The sequence below is a fragment of the Rhinolophus hipposideros genome (genome assembly GCF_964194185.1).
Source record: "Rhinolophus hipposideros genome assembly, chromosome: 6".
Classification (NCBI taxonomy): Eukaryota; Metazoa; Chordata; class Mammalia; order Chiroptera; family Rhinolophidae; genus Rhinolophus; species Rhinolophus hipposideros.
In genome coordinates this window covers 68,277,098-68,302,597 of record NC_138052.1, presented here as the reverse complement: position 1 = coordinate 68,302,597, position 25,500 = coordinate 68,277,098, and the positions used below count along the sequence as shown (strand labels likewise).

Here is a 25,500-nt window from a genome sequence, read left to right as displayed (position 1 = left end):
ATACTGTTAATTTCTATGGTATTTCCATACAAAATGATATGTGCATTCTTTTCTTTTAATATTGTTTCTGGTAGAAGATATAGTGTAAAATATAAGTTAATATGAGTGGGATGGTAAGTAGAAACCACTTTAGATAGAGCCATTTAGCTTTCTATCAACAGTATGTATATAGTAGAAGTCTTACAAGTACCTCAAATTTTATATATTACAAACCTAACTTTTTCTCTCCTGCCCCCTCACACAACATTACATAAACATAAAATTTTGCTTTTCTTGTATTCCATATCTCAATGAATGGTTCCACCTCTGTTGGGCGAGCCATAAATCTACTTTTATGTGATCTGTTCCTTACCCTTTGCTCTAATGTCTCATCTTTTAGCTGTCTTCTAGTGTATAGTCTTCCTTTCAGCCATACCAGACAACCCGGGTAGATCTTTCAAATGAGAAGTGTTCTTAACTGCGTCTATGCCTTTGTGCATACTGTTCCCACCTTCTTTCCCTAATTCTTCAAATACAAGCATCAACTCCACTAGAAAAGTTTTCCTGACCACCTCCCCAACTTTCTTAAGCTAAGGCAAGTAGTTGTTTTCTCCCATGCATTCCTACGCATGTGTCATAGTACTTTCGGTATTTTTAACTGTTTGTCTCTGATCAGTCTCTAAGTTAAAGTCTCTAAGTGTTTTTTATCTGTGTTTCTAAGTGTTTTTTTATCTATGTTTCTCCATTGTGTAGCAAAATGCATAGTACATTGTAATGTTGGATAAATATTTTGAATTGATAAATGAAAGACAATACACTTCTTTCTTTCTTTCCTTTTTTGGTAATAGCCTTATTCTGATCATGGAGTTCAAGCAACATATCACCAAGTTTATGCTTCAAGTGCCATTGCTATGCCTGCACCTGTGATGCAGCCTGAACCAATTAAAGTAAGAAGTTTGTTTTGATTTTTTTTCCTGTTTTTATTTAGTCATTTTCAACTTTTTCAAATTTCTCTTTTTAAAGGAACAACTTGGGATATTTATGTCACATTTGTGATCAGAAGTACAGAATTTGTTAACTCTTTCATATAAAGGAAATAGAACCCTAAATTAACTATAATGGCTATTAATTAGTTTTGAACAAGGAATAAACCATACATGGTCAAATATCTTATTTACTATGGTAAAATATATGTAACTTAAATTTTTCCATTTTTAAGTGTATAACTAAGTGGTATTATTATATCCACCATACTGTATAACCATCACAGCTATCTTTTTCCAAACTTTTTCATCACTCCAAATGTACCCATTAAGCAATAACCATTTCCCCTCCTCACAGTCCCTGGTAACCTCTAATCTACTTTCTGTTTTTATGAATTTGCCTAGATATTTCGTATACTCAGACTTTTTATTATCTATGTTAATAGCATGTAAAATTTATGGGGAGATGAAAACAATTAAACTCTTCGAATTTGGGAATTGTGCTCTTGTAGCCTAAATCAGATCCAGGCTAAAGAAAGGTAATCTAGTTGGAGCCATATATAAATTCAATAGATTTTAACTATCTACTATGTAGCAAGGAATTCTGCTCATTCTCATGTGATCTAGTTTCTTAGTGAAACTCTTGCATCATCACTTTAGAGAAATGGGACAATATCTCTAGTAAAGAGAACCACAGATTGATTAACTATTGTGATGGCAATATGAATCTTCCAATCTTCCTTGCAGTATACTTTGGTAAGTAAGGCAGGCATACTGTTTACAATAAAATGATAGAGATTAGCTATTTCACACTCATATTTATGCTTCTGATCTATCTCAATACACAAAACAGTATACTTTAAGGAGCCTCCCCACTCTCTTGTGTATCCGCACCACTCAGTGTATTCATTCACTTCTATTACCACTGGTATCGCAAACATGAAACAAAACCATAATTTTGACCTAGTGTCAAAGCCCAGAGTGTTACTAAACTTGTATCAAAATGTTAAACAGACTTCCTTTGATGTTAATATTTTCTCCAAAAATAGCTGAAAGAGCTATTTCATATTAGATAAGTACTATTTATTTTCAGTTACATGTATACCGGGGGTGCCAAAAAAATGTATACACATGACTTATAGTCACCTTTTGTTATCGGTTTATATTGAGTATTACAATTTCAATACAGTTTTTTCCTTTCTTAAAATGTGTATACATTTTTTGGTACCCTCTGTATATGTAGATACGTGTGTATATGTATATATATAAACACAAATGATTGAAGTTGTATTGCTTGAATAATTCCAATAGAAGATGAAGTGATACTAGGATATGAGAAATTTCCAAAGAACTTTAATGTTAAACATTCTTTTTTTTTTTTTAACATTCTTAATTTAAAGTTTAATTCTAGTTTAAAAGTACACCCTTTTCTGCATTTTCTTAGATCTGTGAGTAGGAAATGGCAGAAATTGTACAGAGAAACTGGTAACTTACTCTTTAACTTAGTCATATAAAAATTACGCATATGTTGTATATAAATCATAATAGGCATGAAGAGATATCTTTCTTTATACATATAAGAATAAAACTGGAATAAGAAAACTGCTTCTTGCATTTCTATAGAAACACTGCTAAGAACTTTACCCCACAGATCTTGGCTCTACTATGCCATAGGCCAAAGGGAAACAAAACCTCTGACTTGTTTCATTTTAGAATTTAATCTGTCCTGTTAAAGGTTATAATAATTCTGGTTCTCACATGAGATACATATAGGGAATATTTTTGTTTTGCCAAAGTTAAGATTTAACAATTAGGAAAGAGTTGAAAAGCTATGAAATGATTAACTAGCTTACTCCAAAGCCTATGTTTCATACAACTATAATATCAGAGAATCTGAGACATCATGAATTGTAAGACACACCACTATTTTATGTATCACTAACAATATAAAAAACATTGCCATCAATTTTAAATATATTCTGATTCAGAGGTTTTCAAATTTGAAAAGTTGTATATCTCAGAATCAATGATATTTGGCATGTTTCATTTTTAATTTAGAGATGCAGGATCATAGGAAGCTTGAGTTAGGCGGGATAGGAAAAAAATTCCCCTTTTGTTAAAGATGAGGAAAACAAAAGAAAATTTAATTTAATAAACTTTCAAGTCAAACCTGGAACACAGGGCTATTGTACTGAGTTTCCTATTTTTATTTTTTAAGGTTGAGTGTTGTGTGTATTTTATACTCAATATTTTTCTTTAGGTGATTTGGGTCCCTCAACAGAAAACAGTGCCCTGTTCAGGAACAGAAAGTCCAATACCTCTTCCATCGTTTTCTGTAGAAATGCTTTACTATACAAGTTTTACCATGTGGAAAATTATCTACTTTTATTTATAGTGCATTTGTATTATAACATGGAAATCTTAATACGCAAATGTTATATCATTAGGAGACCTATATTTTCCTAAAACATATTAAAGTAGAATAATATTAAAATATTGACATTTGAGAGATTAGCCTAAACTCTTCCTGTACAAATTTTATTTAGTACCAAAAACCTTGGTGACTTAAAATAGAAAGGTAGAAATATTTTTGGAAGCATTTGAGCATTTTGTTTTTATAAGTGTAACTCATTTTTAAAACTCTAATGATTATAATGTTAAGGATGTTAATTGGATAGATTCCAAAGTAGCGATTTCAGATTTCAAAACTATCTTGAAGCAACAAATCTAATCAATAAAATAGAGATCTTACTCAGAGCTTAGAGCACAAGTCTAACTACTTTAAAAGACTGCCAGAAACTACTCATCGACTATAAGCCACAGGCAACGGTACTCTGTCAAATCAAACACATTCTAGGGAAACTACTAAGTTAATATAATATTAATTAGGGTTATTATTCCCTAATTCAACAGAGTCACATCCTACACAGAACTAAGTTTTAAAGTCATAAAGCAAATTACATAATGTCAAAATTATTCCATTGAACTAAACTATAGGAGGAAACAAAAAGAGAATCTTTGTGTATCTGGACATTTGAACCATTATGCTTTTAAGACCAATATCAAACCCTAGGTAAGAAGGGTATAAGTGGAGAAATAGAAAGTGTTTCTGTTACCTTACAGTGTTTTTCCATTTTTGCATTAATATAAGTATCTAACAAATTTGTTCTTATGAGGATTCATTGAGATACTGGAAACTGAAAATTATCATTGGAGTTCACCTTTAAGTTAAGTGTTTACTTAATTTAACTCCAATGTATACTTAGCTATTCAATATCAAATGAAAACATTTGATATTAAGGATAATATTTAACCACTTGCAAGGCTATGAGGAATTTCTTTCTAATTAAAGCACTAATTGGATTTGAATGACAAAAACAGCTATGACCTGTTATACCTTACCTTTTGGAAAGACAGTATGATTCAAAAGTAAATTGGAAAGGGATTTGACTTACTACCACTGTATTTCTAGCTCAGAGACCCATAATATGCACTCACCTAAAAATTAGCAACTATTGCTGCCTTACAGAAAAATTTCACTATCTTCTTCCTAACCATTTCCTTATTTCAGTTTCTTTAACACTACTGATAAAGCAAGTTAGAAACAAATTCCCTCATATTCAGCAAGGCCTCAGGGTAGAGGAGGACAAAGGTAAAGCACTATATTCTAGAATGCAATAACAGGAAAAGCCTGTGCTTTGCAGCTCCAGACATACAGGAGGATATAAATTTTCATGCACTGTACATAGTCAAACCACATATAACCTCAGATTCTAGAGAATAAATTGAACTCAATAAAGAACTAGGTAGCAAGAGCGAAAAAGCTCACCCAGTTAGGCACTAGAAAATGTGTAGGTTCTGTGTGTACCAAGCCTCCTACTTGTTACGAATACAAAAGAGGGGACAAAGGATAGTAAGGGGAATCAAAGACTCATAAAACCAATCTTTTGGAATTGTCATGGATAGATTTCCATTCAAGGACACGTAAACAGAAAAGTACATATTGTATGGATCCTGTGAAAGATTTTTTGCATATGGCACTACATTGAAGGCAAGGATAAATAGAATATATAAGTATAAGAAATAGAATATATATGTTTAATTGCCTCACATATATATATATATATATGAGGAAATTAATTTAATTGCCTCACATATATATGTATGTGTATATATATATATATATATATATATGAAGAAATTAAATAAATTTTTAAAAATATATCTCATGTTCCCAGTAATTACAAACTGAAAAACAAAAAGATGAAATGGTTGCTGGCCAATTTAAGAAAACACTATATGAAACTATTGATATGTATGATGAAAAATTTAAATTTGTCTTTGCCATAAAAGGCCACAGTAGTCACTACAGAAAATCAGAACCTTGACACAGAGTTTTTTAAAAATCCTCCCAGAGGAAGCGGCTGGCTAGCTCAGCTGGTTAGAGCGCAGCACTCTTAACAAGGTTGTCCCCACATGGGCCACTGTGAGCTGCGCCCTCCACAACTGGATTGAAACAACTACCTGACTTGGAACTGATGGTTTCTGAAAAACCACACTTAAAATAAATAAAAGTTAAAAAAAAAAATTCCTCCCAGAATTCAAAAGAAGATAACATGAAAGATGAAATGATGAAAGATAAAATGCTCTAATAGAACAGAGAGACAAGTCCAACCAAAAAATAGTAATTATCAAAAAAAAATAAGAAAATAAAAAAAGAACAAATTGAACAAAAAGAATCAATATAAATTTTAATAATAAAACAAAAACACCCTTCATTTGTTTGAATTTACAAATCAAAAAGGATTCACCCTTCTCAAGCAAAATTAATAAGGGACAATCCATGCATAAATATCCTGGCAAACATTCTTTTTCCTCCCCCGCCTCCAACATCCTGGTCCTTTTAACTCTATTTAAACCAGTTATTTTAAAATAATTTTGGACTTACAAAAAGTTGCAAAAATAGTACAGAGTGCATGTATCCCTTCACCCACCATCTCCTAATTTTAACAATTTATATAATCATAGAACAATCAGGTAAAACAAAAATACAGCATTGGTGCAATACTATTAACTAAACTACAGACCCGACTTAAACTTCACCAGTTTTTTCACTAATGTTCTTTTTCTGTTCCATGGTCTAATCCAAGATCCCACATTGCATGAATTTGTCTTGTCTCTTTATTCTCCTCTAATCTGTGAAATTTACAGTCTTTCCTTGTCTTTCATAACCTTGACACTTTTAAAGAATACTGGTCAATTATTTTGTAAACTATCAATTTGAGTTTCTCTGATATTTTCTCTTGATTGGATTAGAAGTTATACATTTAGGGCCAGGATATCTCAGAAGTGATACGCCCTGCTCAGTTTATCACATCAGGGGATACGAGATGTCAATATATCTTATTACTGATAATGTTAGATCACTTTGAGCATAAAAAGAAACTTGCCTGAGATAGCATAGCTAGTAAGTGGTAGATCTAGGACTCTAGCATGCTGTCTACCACAGAGAAAAAGTTAGCTTACCTTCTGAAATCCCTACAGTGAAGCTCTTTGACAAACCCATATGCACAAAGAACTTCCCATTAGAATTTTAAATGTGGACATGCAGTCACATTAGAAGAAATCCTCCAGAATGAGAGATGAAAGCAGAGAAAAAGAAGTTGAAAAGAAATACACACAGAAGAAAATAGCAAGAAAGTATAATTACTATCCTCTCTGAAGTATGAGAAAATTAATGAGAAGTGGTCCGTGCATAGGCACCCTGGCAAACACTTCATATTTTCTGAAACATCTTGGTCCTTTATTTTTTTATTAACTTTGCATTTTGAAATAATTTCATGGTTACAGAAAAGTTGTAAAAATAATAAGAGTTTCTGTATGTCTTTCACCATACTGTACTTTGAGTTGGAGGGCACTGGGATAGGAAATGAACATTAGTATCATCCTCTTAAAGAAACTATACACTTTACTCAAATTTCACTTGTTTTTCCATTAATGTCATAGCTGAAATAAATTATATGTGAAAGGGTTAGACATTATGGGCAAACACTTTCAAAAAAATAGCACAAAAATAGACAAAAGTAAATAATAGAGAAAAAGATAAAATTAGAAGATTAACTCAAGGAGTCAAATATTAAGTCCAGAAAAAAAAACAGAGAAAATGGTTTGGAGGAAATTGCCAAAAATTAATACAAGAAATTTTGCTTGGAAGTTAAGAGTTTCTAGATTAAAAAGGGCTCATTAACTACTTGGTACAATTACTGCAAAAGACTCACACTAAGGCAAATTATTGTGAAATTTCAGAATGGCAGGGATAAAAAAATAGTCCAAGCTTCTAAAGAGAGAAAACAGATCACATACAAAGGATCAGCAACACTGGAAGCTAGTTAAAAATTTTTAACAAAAATTTTAATCTAGGAGTGCATAATAGACAACTATAAATGAAAAAGACATTTTCATATCGTAGAGTCTCAAAAAAGTTATTTCACATGCCTTTCTCAGGATGCTATTGAGCATGTATTTTGCAGAAACTTAAGACATGGGATTAAAAAAAGAAGAAGTAGAATTATCCAACACAGGGCAGAAGCAAAGGGAATTCCCAGGATGACAACAAAAGGAAGTCTCAGGGTCGCGACTGTTTAGCTGATAGAGAAAGCAATCATTGCACAATTTAATGACATTCAGGATGGTTCTTTGCAGGAGAGAGGTGGGAAATAATTTTTATTTGTGTAGAAAATTGTATTAGGTATTTTACAGAGCTGTAAGGAGAAGGGTACCAAGAGGCTAAGCCACAGGTCCTAAGAAAACTAATGGGGGAAAATGAAGCAATTAGTGAAAAGCAAAAATTGTTCAAGAAATAAAATGTGATTATAATACACCACTTGGCTCATTAGTGAACTATGTTTACTTAAGCATAGTAATGAAAATAATTAACATAAATTTAAGCAAAACTTTTTATATAAAGAGGATGTGTAAGAAAATAAGAGATCGGGGTAGATGGATGGCTCAGTTTGTTAGAGCTCGAGCTCTGAAAAACAGGGTTGCTGGTTTGATTCCCACATGGGACAGTGAACTGCGCCCTCCACAGCTAGATTGAAGACAATGAGCTGCCACGGAGTTGCCTGAGGGGTGGCTGAATGGCTCAGTTGGTTAGAGCACGAGCTCTCAACAAGGTTGACAGTTCATTCCCCGCATGGGATGGTGGGCTGCACCCCTTGCAACTGAAGATTGAAAAGTGGCGACTGGGCTGCGCCTTCCACAACTAGATTGAAGGACAATGATTTGGAGCTGATGGGACCTGGAGAAACACACTGTTCCCCAATATTCCCCAATAAAATTTATTTTTTAAAAAAAGAAAATAAGAGATATAATGAGAGTTAAAATCCTCATCTACCATGTAAGAAGTCATCACATTATGAATGAAATTGTTCAGTTAATAGAGATAGATATATGGAAGCAGATCAGTGATGTCAGAAACATGGAGGCTTGAGGGGTCTCACGTGATCTTTCCCCTTGAAGTTACAAGTTGAATAGCTGTAATTTAACAAAAGGTTCCCTACACTATACACGAACACGGTTGACATATCCGCAAATAGAAATATCTGAAGGTGGGTGAATCAGGGTGAACAGGGCAAGAGGGAAGGGAGAAGTGCAGAGACAGGTGCCACAGACACAGCCCCGGAGCTCATTGTGGTTCTGGAAGAGGAGAGGATTGAGACTGCAGGTGCACTCTCTGAACCCAGCTATCAGGGCAGCGACCTCGGGGCAAAAACCAAATACAGAAGAAGTTCGACAGCTGTGGTCTAACAGCTCTCACTGCCAGACAGAAAACAAAGCCACAGAGCCTGGTCGCCTCCCCGCACCCTTCCAGAGCTTGCCTCCCCTGCACCCTCCCAGTGCTAGCAACAGGCCCCAGAAAAAAATACCAGTGTCAGGTTAAAGAGCAGAATATCTAAGCTCTGAGCACTGGAGAGACAGTTCCTGAATGGCTATCTCCAGTAACAAGTACGGCTAACTCTAGTAACAAGGAAATAGATATAATGGCAAAGCAGCTGTGATCTGGCAGTCACCATTACTCAGAGGACAAAAACACAAACACACCAGCTGTTTTTCCCAGCCCACCCAGCACCCTCCGTCTGCATCTGGATACAGGTGTAGCATTGGGATTTCAGGGGCTCAGAACCCCATTGCCCACTACAGGGCAGTGCCCTGAGACCAAGGCCACCTGGTCACAGAACAGATGCCCACTTCCCCAGGAAATCTTCCACCACGAGAAGGCTGAACAGGGCAAGAAAAAATAAAATGCTCCAGTACTAACTTGGAAAACAAAAGAAAGACCACTTCACATCAATCTGCTGCAGAATTCATTCCCATAGATTCCTAGGAAGAGAAATAACTCTTTGATTACAGTGAATAACCAAGGTAACAAATCAGCTCAGAAAGAAAATGAAAAATATCAAGAAAATAAACTTAAAGACATGGAAATATATGACATAAATCACAGCGAATTCAAGATTACAGTTCTGAAAAAACTCAACAAGATGCAAGAAAATTTAAATAGGCACTTTAATGAACTCAGAAATAAAATCAATGAACAAAATGAATACATTACCAAAGAGATTGAAATTTTTAAAAGAACCAAATAAAAATTCTGGAGCTGAAGAACTCAATAAAAGAGATAAAGAATTAAATAGCCAGCTTAGGAAATAGAACTGACTACATGGAGGAAAGAATTAGTGATATCAAAGATAAAATCTGGAAATGATGCAGATGGAAAAAGAGAGAGACTTGAGAGTTAAAAGAAATGAAAGCACTATACGAAAACTATCTGACTCCATCAGAAAGACCAATATAAGAATAATGAGTATAACATTAGGAGAAGAAAGAGAGGCACAGAGAGTCTCTTCAAACAAATAGTCGACAAGAATTTCCCAAACCTATAGAAAGAACTGGATCCTCGAATCCAAGAAGCAAACAGAACACCTAATTACCTCAATTTTAAAAGGCTTTCTCCAAGGCATGTTATATTGAAACTGTCAAAAATTAATGACAAAGAATTTTCAAAGCAGCCGGGGAAAAGAAGATGGTAATGTGCAAAGGAAAGCCCATTAGATTATCATCAGATTTTTTAGCAGAAACTCTACAAGTAAGGAGGGAATGGAATCAAACATTCAAATTATTGAATGAGAGAAATTACCACCCAAGAACAATATATCCAGCCAAGTTATTCTTTAGATATGAAGGAAGAATATAGACCTTTCCAGATATACAGAAGCTGAGGGAATTTTCCACCCCAAGACGTACATTACGAGAAATACTGAAGGAGGTTATTCTACCTGAAACAAAAAGACAAAAGGATACAAAACTGTGAGATAGAAGCAGGAAATGGCAACCCCTACACCGAATAGGGCACTGTTCAATTAAACATCACATAAAGGGTAAAGAAAATAAAAATATATAAAAAGAAAGAAAAAGACAATTTGCTATTGCAACTCAAAAATGAACTCAGCTTAAATAATTTATGACAACAAAAATATAAAAGGGGAAGAGGCAGTAAAAGTCTGAATTTGGAAAAGGGGATGGAGATAAGATGCATGTACAAGAAAGAGAGCTGCTGTGTATATGAAACTTTCATTTCAATAAACTTAATGGTAACCACTCAAAAAAAATCCAGAACTGAGACATAACAAAAAGAAAAAAAGAAAAAGGAAACAGAGGGGAAAACGATAGAATACCACAAAACTAAAATAACACAGAGAATCACAAAGGCAAAGAAACAATGGTGACATTGAGCTACCTAAAAACAAAAGATAAAATGGTTATAGGATATTCTCATATATCAAAAATCACTCTAAATGTAAATGGACTGCACTTGCCAATAAAAAGGCACAGAATAGCAGACTGGATAAAAAACAAAAACCAACCATATGCTGCCTTCAAGAGATATGTCTCAGCTGCAAGGATAAATATAGACTCAAAGTGAAAGAGTGGAAAACAACACTCCAAAAAATTGGCATCCAGAGAAAAGCAGTGTAGCCATACTTATATATTCATGAAATAGACTTTAAGATAAAAAAGGTAGCAAGAGACAAAGATGGACATTTCATAATGATAAAAGGGACAATACAATAAGAACATACAACACTTACCAATATATAGGCTCCCAATCAGAGAGTACCAAAATACATAAAGCAACAGCTGAAAGAAACTGATTAAAACATAATTGTAGTAGGGGACCTAAATACGCCATTGACAGCTATGGATAGATCATCCAAACAGAATATCAATGAGGAAGTAGCCTTAAATGACACATTAGACCAAATGGACATAATTGACATTTACAGAGCCTTTCATCCTAGAATACCAGACTATACATTCTTTTCTAGTACACAAAGAACATTCTCAAGGATAGACCATATGTTGGGACACAAAAATAGCCTCAGAAAATTTAAGAAGATTGAAATCATACCAAGCACCACAATGACCACAATGCTTTGAAATTGGAGATCAATGGCAAAAAGAAAGCAGGAAAGACTACAAATACATGGAGATTAAACAACATGCTACTAAAGAACAACTGGGTCAAAGAAGAAATAAAAGAGATCAAAAGACTCTTAGAGACAAATGAGAATAAAATACATCAAAATTATTGGGATACTGGGAAAGCAGTATTAAGAGGGGAAATTATATCATCACAGACCTATCTCAAGAAACAAGAAAAATCCCAAATAACCTAACATTACATCTTAAAGAACTAGAAAAAGAAGCACAAAGGAAGCCCAAAGTCAACAGTAGGTAATAACATTAGAACAGAATTAAAGGAAATAGAGAACAAAAAGACAATAGAAAAAAAGTAATGCAATAAAGAGCTGGTTCTTTGAAAAGATTAATAAAATTGACAAACCGCTGGCTAAATACACTAAAGAAAAAAAAGAAAAGACACAAATTAACAAAATCAGAAATGAAAAAGGAGAGTTATGACAGTTACCACAGAACTATAAAGGATTATACAAGAATACTAGGAAAGACTATATGCCACCAAATTCAATAACCTAGAAGAAATGGACAAGTTCTTAGAAATATATAATCTTCCTAGACTGAATCACAAAGAACTAGAAAATTGAAAAGACCTGTCAATAGTAAGGAAATTGAAACAATCATCCAAAACCTCCCAAAATGCAGAAGTCCAGGATTAGATGGCTTCACTAGTGAATTCTACCAAGTATTCAAAGGTGATTTAGTACCTGTCCTCCTCAAACTCTTGCAAAAATTGAGGAGGCAAACTTATTTTATGAGGCCAACATTACCCTGATGCCAAAACTTGGTAAGGAAGCACAAGAAAACTACAGACCAATATATCTGAGGAAAACAGACTCAAAAATCCTAAACAAAATGCTAGCAAATCAAATACAGCAATACATTAAAAACATTACACATCAAAATCAAATGAGGTTTATTCCAGGGGCACAAGAATGGTTCAATATATGCAAATCAATCAGTGTGATACACCACATAAACAAAATAAAGGATAAAAATCATATGATCATATCAATAGATGCATTTGACAAAATACAACATCCATTTATGATTAAAACACTTAATAAAATGGATATAGAAGGAAAGCACCTCAACATAATAATGACCATATATGACAGACCCTCAGCTATGATAATATCATATTTAATGGTGAAAAGCTGAAATCTTTGCCTCTAAGATCAGGAACAAGACAGCGATGCCCCCTGTTAACCACTGTTATTCAATATAGAATTGGAAGTTCTAGCCAGAGCAATCAGGCAAGAAAAAGGAATAAAAGGCATCCAAATTGGGAATGAAGAAGTTAAAATATCACTTTTTGCAGATGACATGATTCTTTATATAGAAAGCCCTGAAGACCACCAAAAAACTATTAGACTCCACCAATAAACAAATACAGTTAAGTTGCAGAATACAAAAATCAGTGTATAAAAACCCATTGTGTTTCTATATACTAACAATGAAATTTCAGAAAAAGAAATTAAGAAAACTATTCCTTTTGCAATTGGAACAAAAAGAATAAAATACGCAGGAAGAAACTTAACAAAGGTTGTGAAGAACCTATACACTGAAAATTATAAGACATTATTAAAATAAATTGAAGAAGACACAGCAAAGAAATGGAAAGGTATTCTGTGATCATGGATTGGAAGAATCAACATAGTTAAAATGGCCATATTACCCAAAGCAATATACAGATTCAATGCAATCCCTATCAAAATCCCAACAGCCTTTTTAAAAATTAGAACAAAAAATCATCAGATTTGTATGGAATCACAATACACCCGAAAAGCCAAAGCAATACTAAGAAAAAAGAACAAGCCTAGAGGTGTCATACTCTCTGACTTCAATTTATATTACAGAAAGACAATAATTAAAACAGCATGATATTGGTAGAGAAACAGACATTCAGACCAATGGAACAGAACTGAGAACCCAGAAATACACCCACATATATATGGGCAGATAATTTTCAACAAAGGAGACAAAAACAATGGAGAAAAAAGCCTCTTCAATAAATGGTGCTGGGAAAATTGGAAAGCCACGTGCAAAAGAATGAAACGAGACTGCTGTTTGTCACCATGTACCAAAATTAACTCAAAACATATTAAAGACCTAAACATTAATGAATGCCAACTATAATTTTATATATATAATGTGATGGTTCAGTGTGAGGTCGGAGGAATAGTGGATGGGGGGAGGGGGGTTCACAGTGTGAGGGATATAAATGATGAACGTCTAAGTATTACCTTGTCTTGTACACCTGAAACTAATAAATAAATAAATAATAAAAAAAAAGACAAGTTAAGAGACAAAAAAAAAAAAAAGACCTAAACATAAGATTTGAAACAATAAACTGCATAGAAGAAAACATGGGTGCTAAATTTATAGACCTTGGGTTCAAAGAGGATTTTATGAATTTGACTTCAAAGGCAAGGGAAATAAAAGCTAAATAAATGAATGGGACTGTATCAAACTAAAAAGCCTCTGCACAGCAAAAAAATCATCAACCAAACAAAGAGGCAACCAACTGAATGGGAAAAGATATTTGCAAACAGTGCCTCCAATAAGGGGCTAATATCCAAAATATGAGATCGGACAATTAAGTTCACGAACTCATCCTAGAAAAAGTGCTACATACCTTGCTGCTGAATATCACTATGGTCACCTACAAAGTATTCCCCTGGGGAAGCTATGTACTGATGCTAGTGCCTAGTCCACCCTTCACAGCAATTTTGGAACTCTTTTTCTGGAATGACCATCAGAGCTGTCATATTGCCCTTGATGTTCTGATTATCATCAAAATGTCTCCCTTTCAATATTTCCTTTATCTTCAGATAAAGAAAGAAGTCATTGGGGGCCAGATCAGGTGAGTAGGGAGGGTGTTCCAATACAGTTATTTGTTTACTGGCTAAAAACTCCCACAGATAGTGCCATGTGAGCTGGTGCATTGTCGTGATGCAAGAGCCATGAATTGTTGGCGAAAAGTTCAGGTCATTTTCATCTTTTTCATGCAGCCTTTTCAGCACTTCCAAATAGTAAAGTTGGTTAACTGTTTGTCCAGTTGGCACAAATTCATAATGAATAATCCCTCTGATATAAAAAAAAAAAGGTTAGCAACATCGGTGCAACAAGTTTGCGAACTTACTTGTCATTCAGACCTCATATATACTCTTACAACTCAACAACAAAAAAACCCAAAACTGTCGCGTCTCACGTAACAAGGGCAGTGAGGATGCGAGAAGGGGCGGTTTGGGTTAAGTTTTTAAGAAAGAAACAAACAGAGACTTAATGCAGTTAAATCTCTCAGAAGGCCAGGGGTCTCTCAATCTCAGAGGACTGGAGCCCAGAAAAAAGCGGGCTTGAGGCTTTTAGTGATAGGTACAAATACAAGAAAGTAACATGGTTTCTTACACGATCTGTGAGGCTCAGACATCATAACAGAAAAATGTTTATTCCAATCACCCTTTGTAAACAGCGGAAGCACAAGGTCCCGTGATGTTTTTACCTAAAGTATGTACCTTTTCAGGATCAAGTCCTTCACATTGTAACAACTCCGTTGAGATAAGTGGAAACAGGTGCAAGGGAGAAGCAAGAGCCAGCAACAGACTTTCCCAAGCAGAGGGAAGGGGAGGCAAGGCCCTTTCCCATACCTGTCTAAGGCAGCTCATTGGGAGTCCCCACTCGGTTCCACCTGGCTTAGGTTGTATCTCCCATGAGATATCTTACCCGTCTTTGGCTGCAAACCATCTTTTGGGGACCAGACAGAGAGACATAGGTGTAAACACAAGGATGGAACAGAGTCCCAGAAAGGCACAATCTCACAAACACTTCTTTCCTTAAGGAAAGACATAGAGGGACAGTTGGCTAGGCTGTTGTGCGACTACACAAAACAATCCAATTAAAAAAATGGGTGGAGGACCAGAACAGACACTTCTCCCAAGAAGACATACAAACAGCCACAGATATATGAGAAACTGCTCAACTTCACTAGCTATTAGGGAAATGCAAATCAAAATCACAATGAGATACCACCTCACACCTGTTAGAATGGCTATTATCAGCAAGACAAGTAATAACAAGTGTTGGAGACCAAGGTTGTAGAGAAAAAAGAATCCTCATACACTTCTGGTGGGAATGTAAATTGGTACAGCCACTATGGAAAAGAGTATGGAGTTTCCTAAAAATAAAAATTAGGAATAGAATTACCATGTTACCCACTGGTCCCTCTTTTGGTATCTACCCAAGAAATCTGAAAACATTTATCCATACAGATATATGTACTCCAATGTTCACTGTAGCATTATTCACAGTGGACAAGGCATGGAAACAACCAAAGTCTCCTTCGATAGAAGGTAGGATAAAGAAGATATGGTATATGTACACAATGCAATACTACTCTGCCATAAGGAAAGATGAAATACTGCCATTTGCAACAACATGGATGGATCTTGAAATTATTATGCTAGGTGAAATAAGTCGGACAGAAAAAGTCAAGAACCATATGACTACCCATATGTGGTATATAAAACTGAAGGCAACAAAGGAACAAGACAAACAAAAACTCATAGACACAACAGTTTAGTGGTTACCAGAGGATAAGTGGTGAAGGGGGATGGTAGAAGAGGTTAGAGGAATCAAATATATGGTGATGGAAGGAGAACTGACTCTGGGTGGTAAAAATGTAATGCAATATACAGATGATGTATTATAGAATCGTACACTTGAAACCTATGTAACCCTAATAAATTTCAATAAAAAAAGTATTTATTTAGAAGTTTTGTGACCAGATGTTTTGTGTGCTTTTGTGACCAAAAATATGTCATAGGAATTTAACTCTTGTTAAGTTCTCAGTAAAATTGGTTTTGTTATCCATCATTTCACTTAAAGTCATAGTTTCCAAGAACCAATCAGTATGTGACAACTTACTGTACCTAGTTAATCCTGTTCTTTGTAATCTCAAAAGCATTACTATTAATACCTTCCTAGTTTCTCTCAAGGTTTCTATGAAACTCGTACTTTCTGATTTTTACATTTATTTAATCAAGGTGAATCCAATATATTTAAGGCCAGTGATATTTCCACAATATAGACTGCATATACTCTTCGAATTTAAGACATTTTATTAAGGTTTTCTTTCATAGAATTTCAGAAGTTCTCAGCCTAAAAATGTCTTTTTAGCCTGAATAGATAGATTGAAACCAGGGCTCAATAAACTTTCTGTAAAAGGCCCTATAGTAAATATTTTAAGCTTTGCAGGCCTCACAGTCTCTGTCTCAACTATTCTATTACATTACTGTTGTAATGGAAAATAACCATAGATAAAACATAAACAATGAATGTGACTGTGTTCCAGTAAAACTTTATTTATAAAAACAGGTGAGGGGCCAGATTTGGCCTATAGGCCATACTTGCACTAACCTTGGGTTAACCCATTGTCAGGTCCATGTGTCCTCTTGAAGTATAATGTGAAATATGGTACAAACATTTTAGTTAAATTTATATATTTTAATAGATTTTTAACCTAACATGGATTATTTGACCCTTAGCCTCTGGACTGCTTTAATATTTACATTTGCTATAAGTTCTTACCAGCCAAAATACTTAGTCAGTGTGGGGGAGAGTGTGGATAAAGATAATTTGAGATATTTATTACTTACTGTATAAGGATAGGTATTAGTTGATATAGTATTCTGAGTACATTTTATACTTCTTTTATGGAGGGAATCTATATCATTGTGTGTCACATTTTATTTCTATATCCAGTTATGTGTTTCTTATCTTATTTTTTGCACTTTTTCTTTGCATTCTGATTCTGTCATTCCCTCTAAATGAACATTTTTATCTCTTTTTACCCATCTTTCTTTTCCCGGACTTCTTGGAGAGCACCTTACTTTTCATGACATAAGATTCAATTCAACAAATCTTAACCCCTTATAAAATTGTTTCCTAAATTTTTTGGATAACATCATCCCCGACTTTGAGAAAACATGATAACAAGCAGTAGGATTTTGTATTCCACACTTCACCATTATTTTAAATTTCTCTGTTTTGTTAAGGCATAGGGAAGAGTATAGGGGTATCTTTTTCATTCCCTATGAAATTGTTATTTCAGTATTGAGATTTATTCAAACTATTCAACTAAGATTTACCACCAAGATTTGATGACTTCTTATGTCAAATCCCAAGGGTCTTGTCCTCGTTTTTTTCCCTCTTAGATTCTCTTTAATCCAATACTGTCAACTAGCCTGTGCTCAAATTTTATTAATTCTCAGATGTGGCTCTCTTGCATTCAGTTTGATCTTTCATTGTCTCTTTCAAAAACATATTTCTTCCTTATTAATTATGGCACAATTCTTTTTACCTTCTAAACTGTCTTCTAAGGGAGTTTTACAATTTTCTTCTGTGTTTTAGTAAGTGTTTAATAGTGAATATCACCCTAGTGCTTTGATTGTCTTTATAATTTAACCCTAAAATGGCAACTTTTGAATGGGTGGTCACTACCTTCTTAAACTGAAAGTCATAAATACACAATTTCTTCCATTTTATTTTCAGAATCCTCACCTCTTATATGTTGGTTTGTCCATCTTCCTTCTCCTCTAAAATCAAAACAATACCAGTGATTTTTCTGACCTATTGATGCTACATGGTCTGTTTATACTGTTTTGTGTCATCTTTTCAGCTTATTAATATGCTAAGAATAATATATTCATTCCTTTCCACTGCCAAATCCCTTTTCTAAGATCTCTTATTGCCTAGCCAGGTTACTATATATTTCTTCAAGATTTCTCTATCTTCAGTTTCCATCCTTTAGTCGTGCATAAAATCTGAATTTATTTTTTTATCTGAAGTTAGTTATTTTTCCTCTTATTCTCATCAACTCTTACCTACATCCTTACCATTAACTATTATATTCTTCCTTAATTTTCCCATAATTAACAATGTAAATATATTCTTCCTTCAGTTTTCTCAGATTTATCAACCTAAGTTATTCATATACTGCAACTTATTTGTATTTCTTTTTCTCTTTTTTCTTTGAGCTATAATGATGCTGGCACCACTCCTGTTCTCTCTTGGCATATTGAGCTTCCCACCAAGTAATTCCACATATGAAGAACAGTTTGACTTCACTTCTCTATTTTTTTTCCTGAGAGGACCAGAGCATATTACCAATAAGCTATGAATAGTTGACTAGGCGTGAATAGCTATATATTACCACAAGAGATTTCATTCTTTTACCAAATATTTGTTAAGCACCTACCATGTGCTAGCAAGTATTCTAGACACTGAGAATACAGCAGTGAACAATATTAAGTAGAATTGGAAAGTATTGAATAGGCCAGTCTAGCAAACTGAGTTTAGCAAACCAGACAAGTTTAAAACTGTAGAGCCATGCTATCCCCAGTATGGTAATAACTACTATCCACATGAGGCTAGTTAATTTTAGTTTTGGATTAATTAAAATAAGTGAAATTTAAAATTCAGTTCCTCAGGGCTGGCCCAGTGGCTCAGGCCATTGGAGCTCCATGCTCCTAACACCAAAGGCTGCCGGTTCGATTCCCATGTGGGCCAGTGGGCTCTCAACCACAAGGTTGCCAGTTCGACTCCTCGACTCCCACAAGGGATGGTGGATTGTGCCCTCTGCAACTAACAATGGCAACTGGACCTGGAGCTGAACTGTGCCCTCCACAACTACGATTGAAAGAACAACAACTTAACTTGGAAAAAATCCTGGAAGTACACACTGTTCCCTAATAAAGTCCTGTTTCCTTCCCCAATAAAAAAATTCTTTAAAAAATATAATAAATAAAAATAAAATTCAGTTCCTCAGTTGCAACTAGCCATATTTCAAGTGCTAAATAGTCCAGTGGGTACCATGGCTAGTGGGTCCCATATTTGACAGTGTAAATATAGAAACTTTCCATCAACAAAAAAAGTTTTATCAGACAGTAATGCTCTAGAGATATTGGAACAAATGTGGAAAATTTTGAGCCTACCCAAAATTTAAAATACATCATAGGTCAGCTTGGTTCCCTAAATTAAGAGCTGGCCTATACCCTAAATACCAAAAAGGTAGTAGCAAGTAGGTTGTTTCTTTGACCCAAATTAACCTTAACACCCACCAAAATCTCAGGATGTCACATATATATATGGAATTACTCTGTATTATATGGCATAGATACCTGTATACTTGTCCTATCAATGCCAGCTTGAAGGGTACTTTTGGGTTTTGGACAACTTTCTTGTATTCAGCCAAACTCTACTCCACTTTTAAAAACATGTTTTTAAAACTCACCTAATGATGTTTTCAAAAACAAAAGGAATGTTATAACTCAAGTTGTTTCTGTGTTGACCTGTTCCTCATTTTATATATTAAACATCTATACTGTGGCACTAGACTAGAGATTGTCTAAACTAGATTGTAAGAGGCTTCCAGTCAAGATAGCAGAGTAGGTAAACACTTGTGCTCACTTCCTCCAGAATAACCATCATTGTGAACCACCTAAAGTCTAGCTGAACAGAAATCCTATACCTAAGAATACATAGAAAAAGCCACATTGAGAATGGTAGGCGAGATGGAGACATGGAATGGGCTGGTCCCACACCCACATGTGGCAGTTAAAAATTGGGAGGGCTGTCTCAACTGTGGAATTCCCTCTTAGGAGCAAGTGGTCCCAGCCACACACTAGGTTCCCCAGCTCAGGGTTCTAGTGCCAGGAAGAGAAGTCCCAATAACTTTTGGCTCTGAAAAACAGCAGAGATCATGGCTGAGTAAGATGGAAGGCTGCAAGAGTCCCAGGCATTCCTCTTAAAGGGCCCACATATGGCCTTACTTGCTGATGGACTGACTCACTCTGTGCTCCAGCAATGGGGCATCAGCTTAAAAAGCACTGGAGACATACAGGGGGGTACTGAATTGTCTGGCTGCAGCGCAAAGGCTGGAGGGGCAGCTTTCTCTCAGACATAAGTGCTGGAAGAATCAGTGTTCCTTTGGTGAGCCCTCAACCCACCCAGCCTGCATGCACAGGCAGGCACCATATCTGAGTCTCCATCAACCTATCCAACACCATTCCCCCACCCCACCCAATTTGCAGTCCTACCCAAGCCACTTCCAGTGGCTTTTCCATACAAGTGGCCAGTCTTGGCTCAAGCTGCAGACTTTCTAAAATTTCTCAAAGGTTCACAAACCCCAAATAAGCAGCATCTGGCCTCAACATGCCCCATACCTCTTGCTAAGCAGCCCCAAGCCCACCACTAGCAGCAATCATTCTCAATTCACAGCTTAGCCTCTCCATGCACGTCTAACCCCAGCACAAGTGGCAACCATCTTCAGATCACTTTGTAGCTCAGACCAAGTGGCCCCAGGCAGGCCACAGGCGGCAGCTGACCTTGGCCTACAGGAGAGTCTCTCCCAAAAGAGGGGCCCCAAGAGGCCCTAGAACCAACACACCTGGTAGCCAGCTTCAGACCACACCAGAGAACCACCCAACCACGTCCACAAATGACACACCCAAAGGACAGACTTGGCAGGCACCAGAACCCCACTAACGCAAATCCTTCTCCACAGGGTCAGCCATTCACAACAGCTTCTCCACTGTAGTTATGGCCAGTCCTCACAACCAGTCAGCCTGAGGGTCAATCTCTCCCATTGATGTGCCAACAGCAACCAAGGCTCAACTACAACAGGAGGACACACACAACTCACACAAGGGACACACCTGGAGCACTTGGCTCAGGTGACCAGGGAGACTGCAACACTGGGCCCCATGGGACGCCTAACACATAAGTCCACTATATCAAGAGCAGGAAACATAGTAGCTTTACCTGATACATACAAATACAAGGTAGCAGCCAAAATGAGGAGACAATCACATCCCAAACAAAGAACAGAACAAAACTCCAGAAAAACAAACAAAAATGGAGACAAGCAATCTACCAGATGGAGAGTTCAAAATACTGGTTATAAGGATGCTCAATGATCTTAATGAGAACTTCAACAGACATAAGGAAACATAATGGTGATAGAAAACATAAAAAAGAACCAATCAGAAATGAATATAGTAACTGAAATGAACACATTAAAGAGAATCAACAGATTAGATGGAGCAGAGGATAGAATCAGCGATCTAGAAAATAAGGTAGCAGAAAACACCCAATAAGAACAGCAAAAAGGTAAGAGAATCCAAAAAAATGAGGATAGTTGAAGTGGCCTCTGGGACAACATCAAGCATACCAACATTCTCATCATAGGGGTACCAGTAGAAGAAAAGTGAGAGCAAGGAATTGAAAACCTGTTTGAAGAAATAATGACTGAAAACTTCCCTAACCTGGCAAAGGGAATAAACATACAAGTCCAGGAAGCAGAGTCCCAAACAAGATGAACCCAAAGAGGCCTACACCAACACACATCATAATTAAAATGTCAAAGGTTAAAAATAGAATCTTAAAAGCAGGTAGAGAAAAGCAGTTCGTTACCTGTAAGGGAGCTCCCATAAGACTATCAGCTGATTACTCAACAGAAATTTTGCAGGCCAGAAGGGACTGGCATGAAATATTCAAAATGATGGAAAATAAAGACCTACAACCAAGATAATTCTACCCAGCAAAGCTATCATTTAGAATCAAAGGACAAATAAAGAGCTTCCCAGACAAGAAGCTAACGGAGTCCATCAACACCAAACCAGTATTACAAGAAATGTTAGAGGAACTTCTTTAAGAAGAAGAAAAAAAGATAAAAATGATGACTAAAATGGCAATAACTACATACGTATCTATCAACATTTACTTTCAATGTAAATGAATTAAATGCTCCAATCAAAAATTAGGATGGCTGAATGGATAAGAAAACAACACCCTTACACATGCTGCCTACAAGAGACTCAAATCAGATTGAAAGACACACACAGACTGAAAGTAAAGGATGGAAATAGATATTTCATGAAAATGGGGGAAGGGGGGAAGCTGGGGTAGCAATACTTATACCAGACAAAATAGATTTTAAAACAAAGACTAAAACGAGACAAGAAGGACCCAGTAATCCCACTTTTGTGTATTTATTTGAAGAAACCCAAAACACTAATTCAAGAACATGTGCATCCATATATTCATTGCAGCATTACTTATAATAGCCACATATGGAAGCAATATAAGTGTCCATCAATAGATGAGTAGATAAAAAAGTGGTACATATATACAATGGAATATTACTCAGCCATGAAAAAGAATGAAATCTTGCCATCTGCAACAACATGGATGGACCTAGAGGGTATTATGCTGAGTGAAATAGAGAAAGACAAATACCTTATGATTTCACTTATTTATGGAATCTACAAAACATCATAAATGAGCACTCATAGATACAGAGAACATTTTGAGGATATCCAAATGGGAGGGGCGTTAGGGGGTGAAAAAGAGGAAGGGATTAAGAAGTACAAATTGGTACTTACAAAATATGTAGTTATGGGGATGTAAAGTACAGCATAGGAAACATAGTCATTAGTATTATAATAACTATATATGGTACCAGATGGGTACTAGATTTATCAAGGTGATCACTTTGTAAATTATATAAATGCCTAATCACTATGTTATACACCTGAAACTAATATATGGTATGTCAACTGTAATTGAAAAAAACTTACTTTAAAAAATAATAAAATTGGTAGTAAGCTCTCAGAGCGGGGGAAGCAAGCCTTTCCTGAGTTCTCAAACCCTCCTAAACTCTAGCCTTTCACTTCATAGCACATTAATATAATTAGTATTACATGTTCTGCAACTATTTACTAAATGTTCATTGATGTCCTACACTCATCTACTGTACCTTATTTTTTTTCCATTCAGTCTTTTTGATCTATATTTTCTTTCTCTTTACTTAACAGACAGTGTGGAGCATTCATTATTAAGACAATTGGGCAGCTCTAGTCCAGCTCAACTGATTTCTTGTCCAGTGATCCTTGTGTGGCCGAGATCCAGCTTCAACGAACCAGCTAGAAGCTACTTATTGTGAACCTTAGGGTTAGTTAATACCTCGCCATACTTATTTATTCCACTACAAACTGTCTAAATTTGATGAAATTTGCTTCTTTAGCTGTTCTACAAAATTATTTAGGTAGATATGGCATGTTGTTTTTTAAATGTGTTAATCTAACTGTAGTAACATTTTCTACATGTTTTATCCATTCCATAAATAACCACGATGAGAATAGTGAGGTGTCTTTCATTTTCTCTGTTTTGTGTTATTTCTTTTCTTCTCAGCCTTTTAGAAGTTATGTTTCATTTTCTTTGCCATCTATTTTAATATTTAGGATGAGTCATTTCTAATTCTAATGGAATTTTTAATACTTTCATGCCTTTTAGCATATATTTAATCTTAATTATTCAGTTCTACTTTGCTATTTTGTCACTTAATATGCTTTTGTCTTTTTATTTGTTACTGCTACTCTTTATTTAATTTTGCTTCTGCCACGGTTTTCGAAATTTGAATAGTATCTATACTTCTTTTTTATAACATTTTCCAAATATTGGAAATACCAGCATGATCAATATGATTGGTATTCTTGCCTTTTCATGTGATTATTATAACTGCATTAAAATTTTTCTCTAATATTTGAGATAATGCTGCAGCCTTCCTATAACATAAGCCATTTGGCACCAAATCTTGTATAATATGGATCACCTAATAGAATTGTTTTGATAAAAGAAGAGCTCATCTCTGACATGATCCCAGAACATTGACTGATATTTCACTGCATTTTAGTGTCCTTTGAATGCTTTAATCTTTTGACCTTTTCTTATATGTTAGCAATATATGCAATTATATATATATGTATACATATATATGTTATTCGTTTTTAAAAGGACAAATTGTTTTCATAAAAAGCAAAACTATTTCTTACACCTAAGGAAAATTTTAAAGTCTGATTCTAAAACCAAGTCTTAATATAAAATTGGAAAATAAGTAGGGAAGAAAAGCCATTTTTCAAAAGTTACAGAAGCAATCTTCAGTGTTATTACTAAAATTTCTGTAGTAGCATAAAAAATCCTTCTTTCATTCATTTGCAATTCTTTCACTGATTTCCTAATTTTAGAACAGAAGGAAAAAAGCCATAACCATAAATATTGGCATTACCCTAATAAATCTCTCTTCCTTCTCTTATTCCATCCCCAAATGTCTTCCATGCTCAGTAACAGCAGCAGCAACAACAATAGAAATAATAGGACATAGACCCAAAGTTTTTCCTGGAGAGTCAAATAGGGTATTTCTTTTTAAACCATAATTAATATGTTTATCAGTCAAATTGTTTCATGAGACCAGTAAGCCATATGAACATACTAGCCTACAAGGATCCTATGTACATTAGTTATTCTCAGTTTTTAAAAATGTAAATAGAATAATAAGTTCCACAGTGAAATTTCAGAAGTTTTTGTTTTGTAATTAAAAAATATTAACCACTGATGCTATAGATCTTCTTTTAATAGTACTATCCTGAGAATAAAAAAAGTTAATGTTTTGATTTTCAAAATGTTAAACATGATGCTAAACAAATCCTGGACTGTTAATAAAAATTAATGATGTATTATTTGATAAGGAACTCTGATAATAATTGATACTCAAATGTGTTTCTTCCACAGAACTATATAGATTATATGCATACACATATATAACATATATACATATATAATTATATGCATACACACATATACACATTACATATATACACACATATATATTATTTATATATATACACTTTCTTAGAATTTAGTTTTACTTTGAAAAGCTTTTTTTCAAAGTTTTACTTTGAAAATTTAGTTTTACTTTTAGTTTTACTTTGTGGAATTACTGTCAACCTGAATATATGGAGAATATCATCAACCTTCCGGCATAGCTTGATAGCCAAACATGTTACTTCTAAAAACAGATAGATTAGAAGGATGAAAATTCTCCTTACATATACTAAGTAAAGACTGTTTTGGTTTCTTTTGTTGTTGTTGTAAATCTTCT

The 25,500-nt window shown here is 34.9% G+C and overlaps 1 protein-coding gene across 1 annotated transcript in view; it reads left to right on the top strand.

Annotated features, from left to right (window-relative positions):
* BOLL (boule homolog, RNA binding protein) overlaps positions 1–25,500 on the top strand; it is a gene marked incomplete at both ends in the record, with an annotated part of 59,804 nt that overhangs the window by 26,411 nt on the left and 7,893 nt on the right. Inside the window, 1 exon segment of the mRNA XM_081050781.1 lies at positions 828–926. Within this exon segment, the coding sequence (XP_080906907.1) occupies positions 828–926 (99 nt within the window).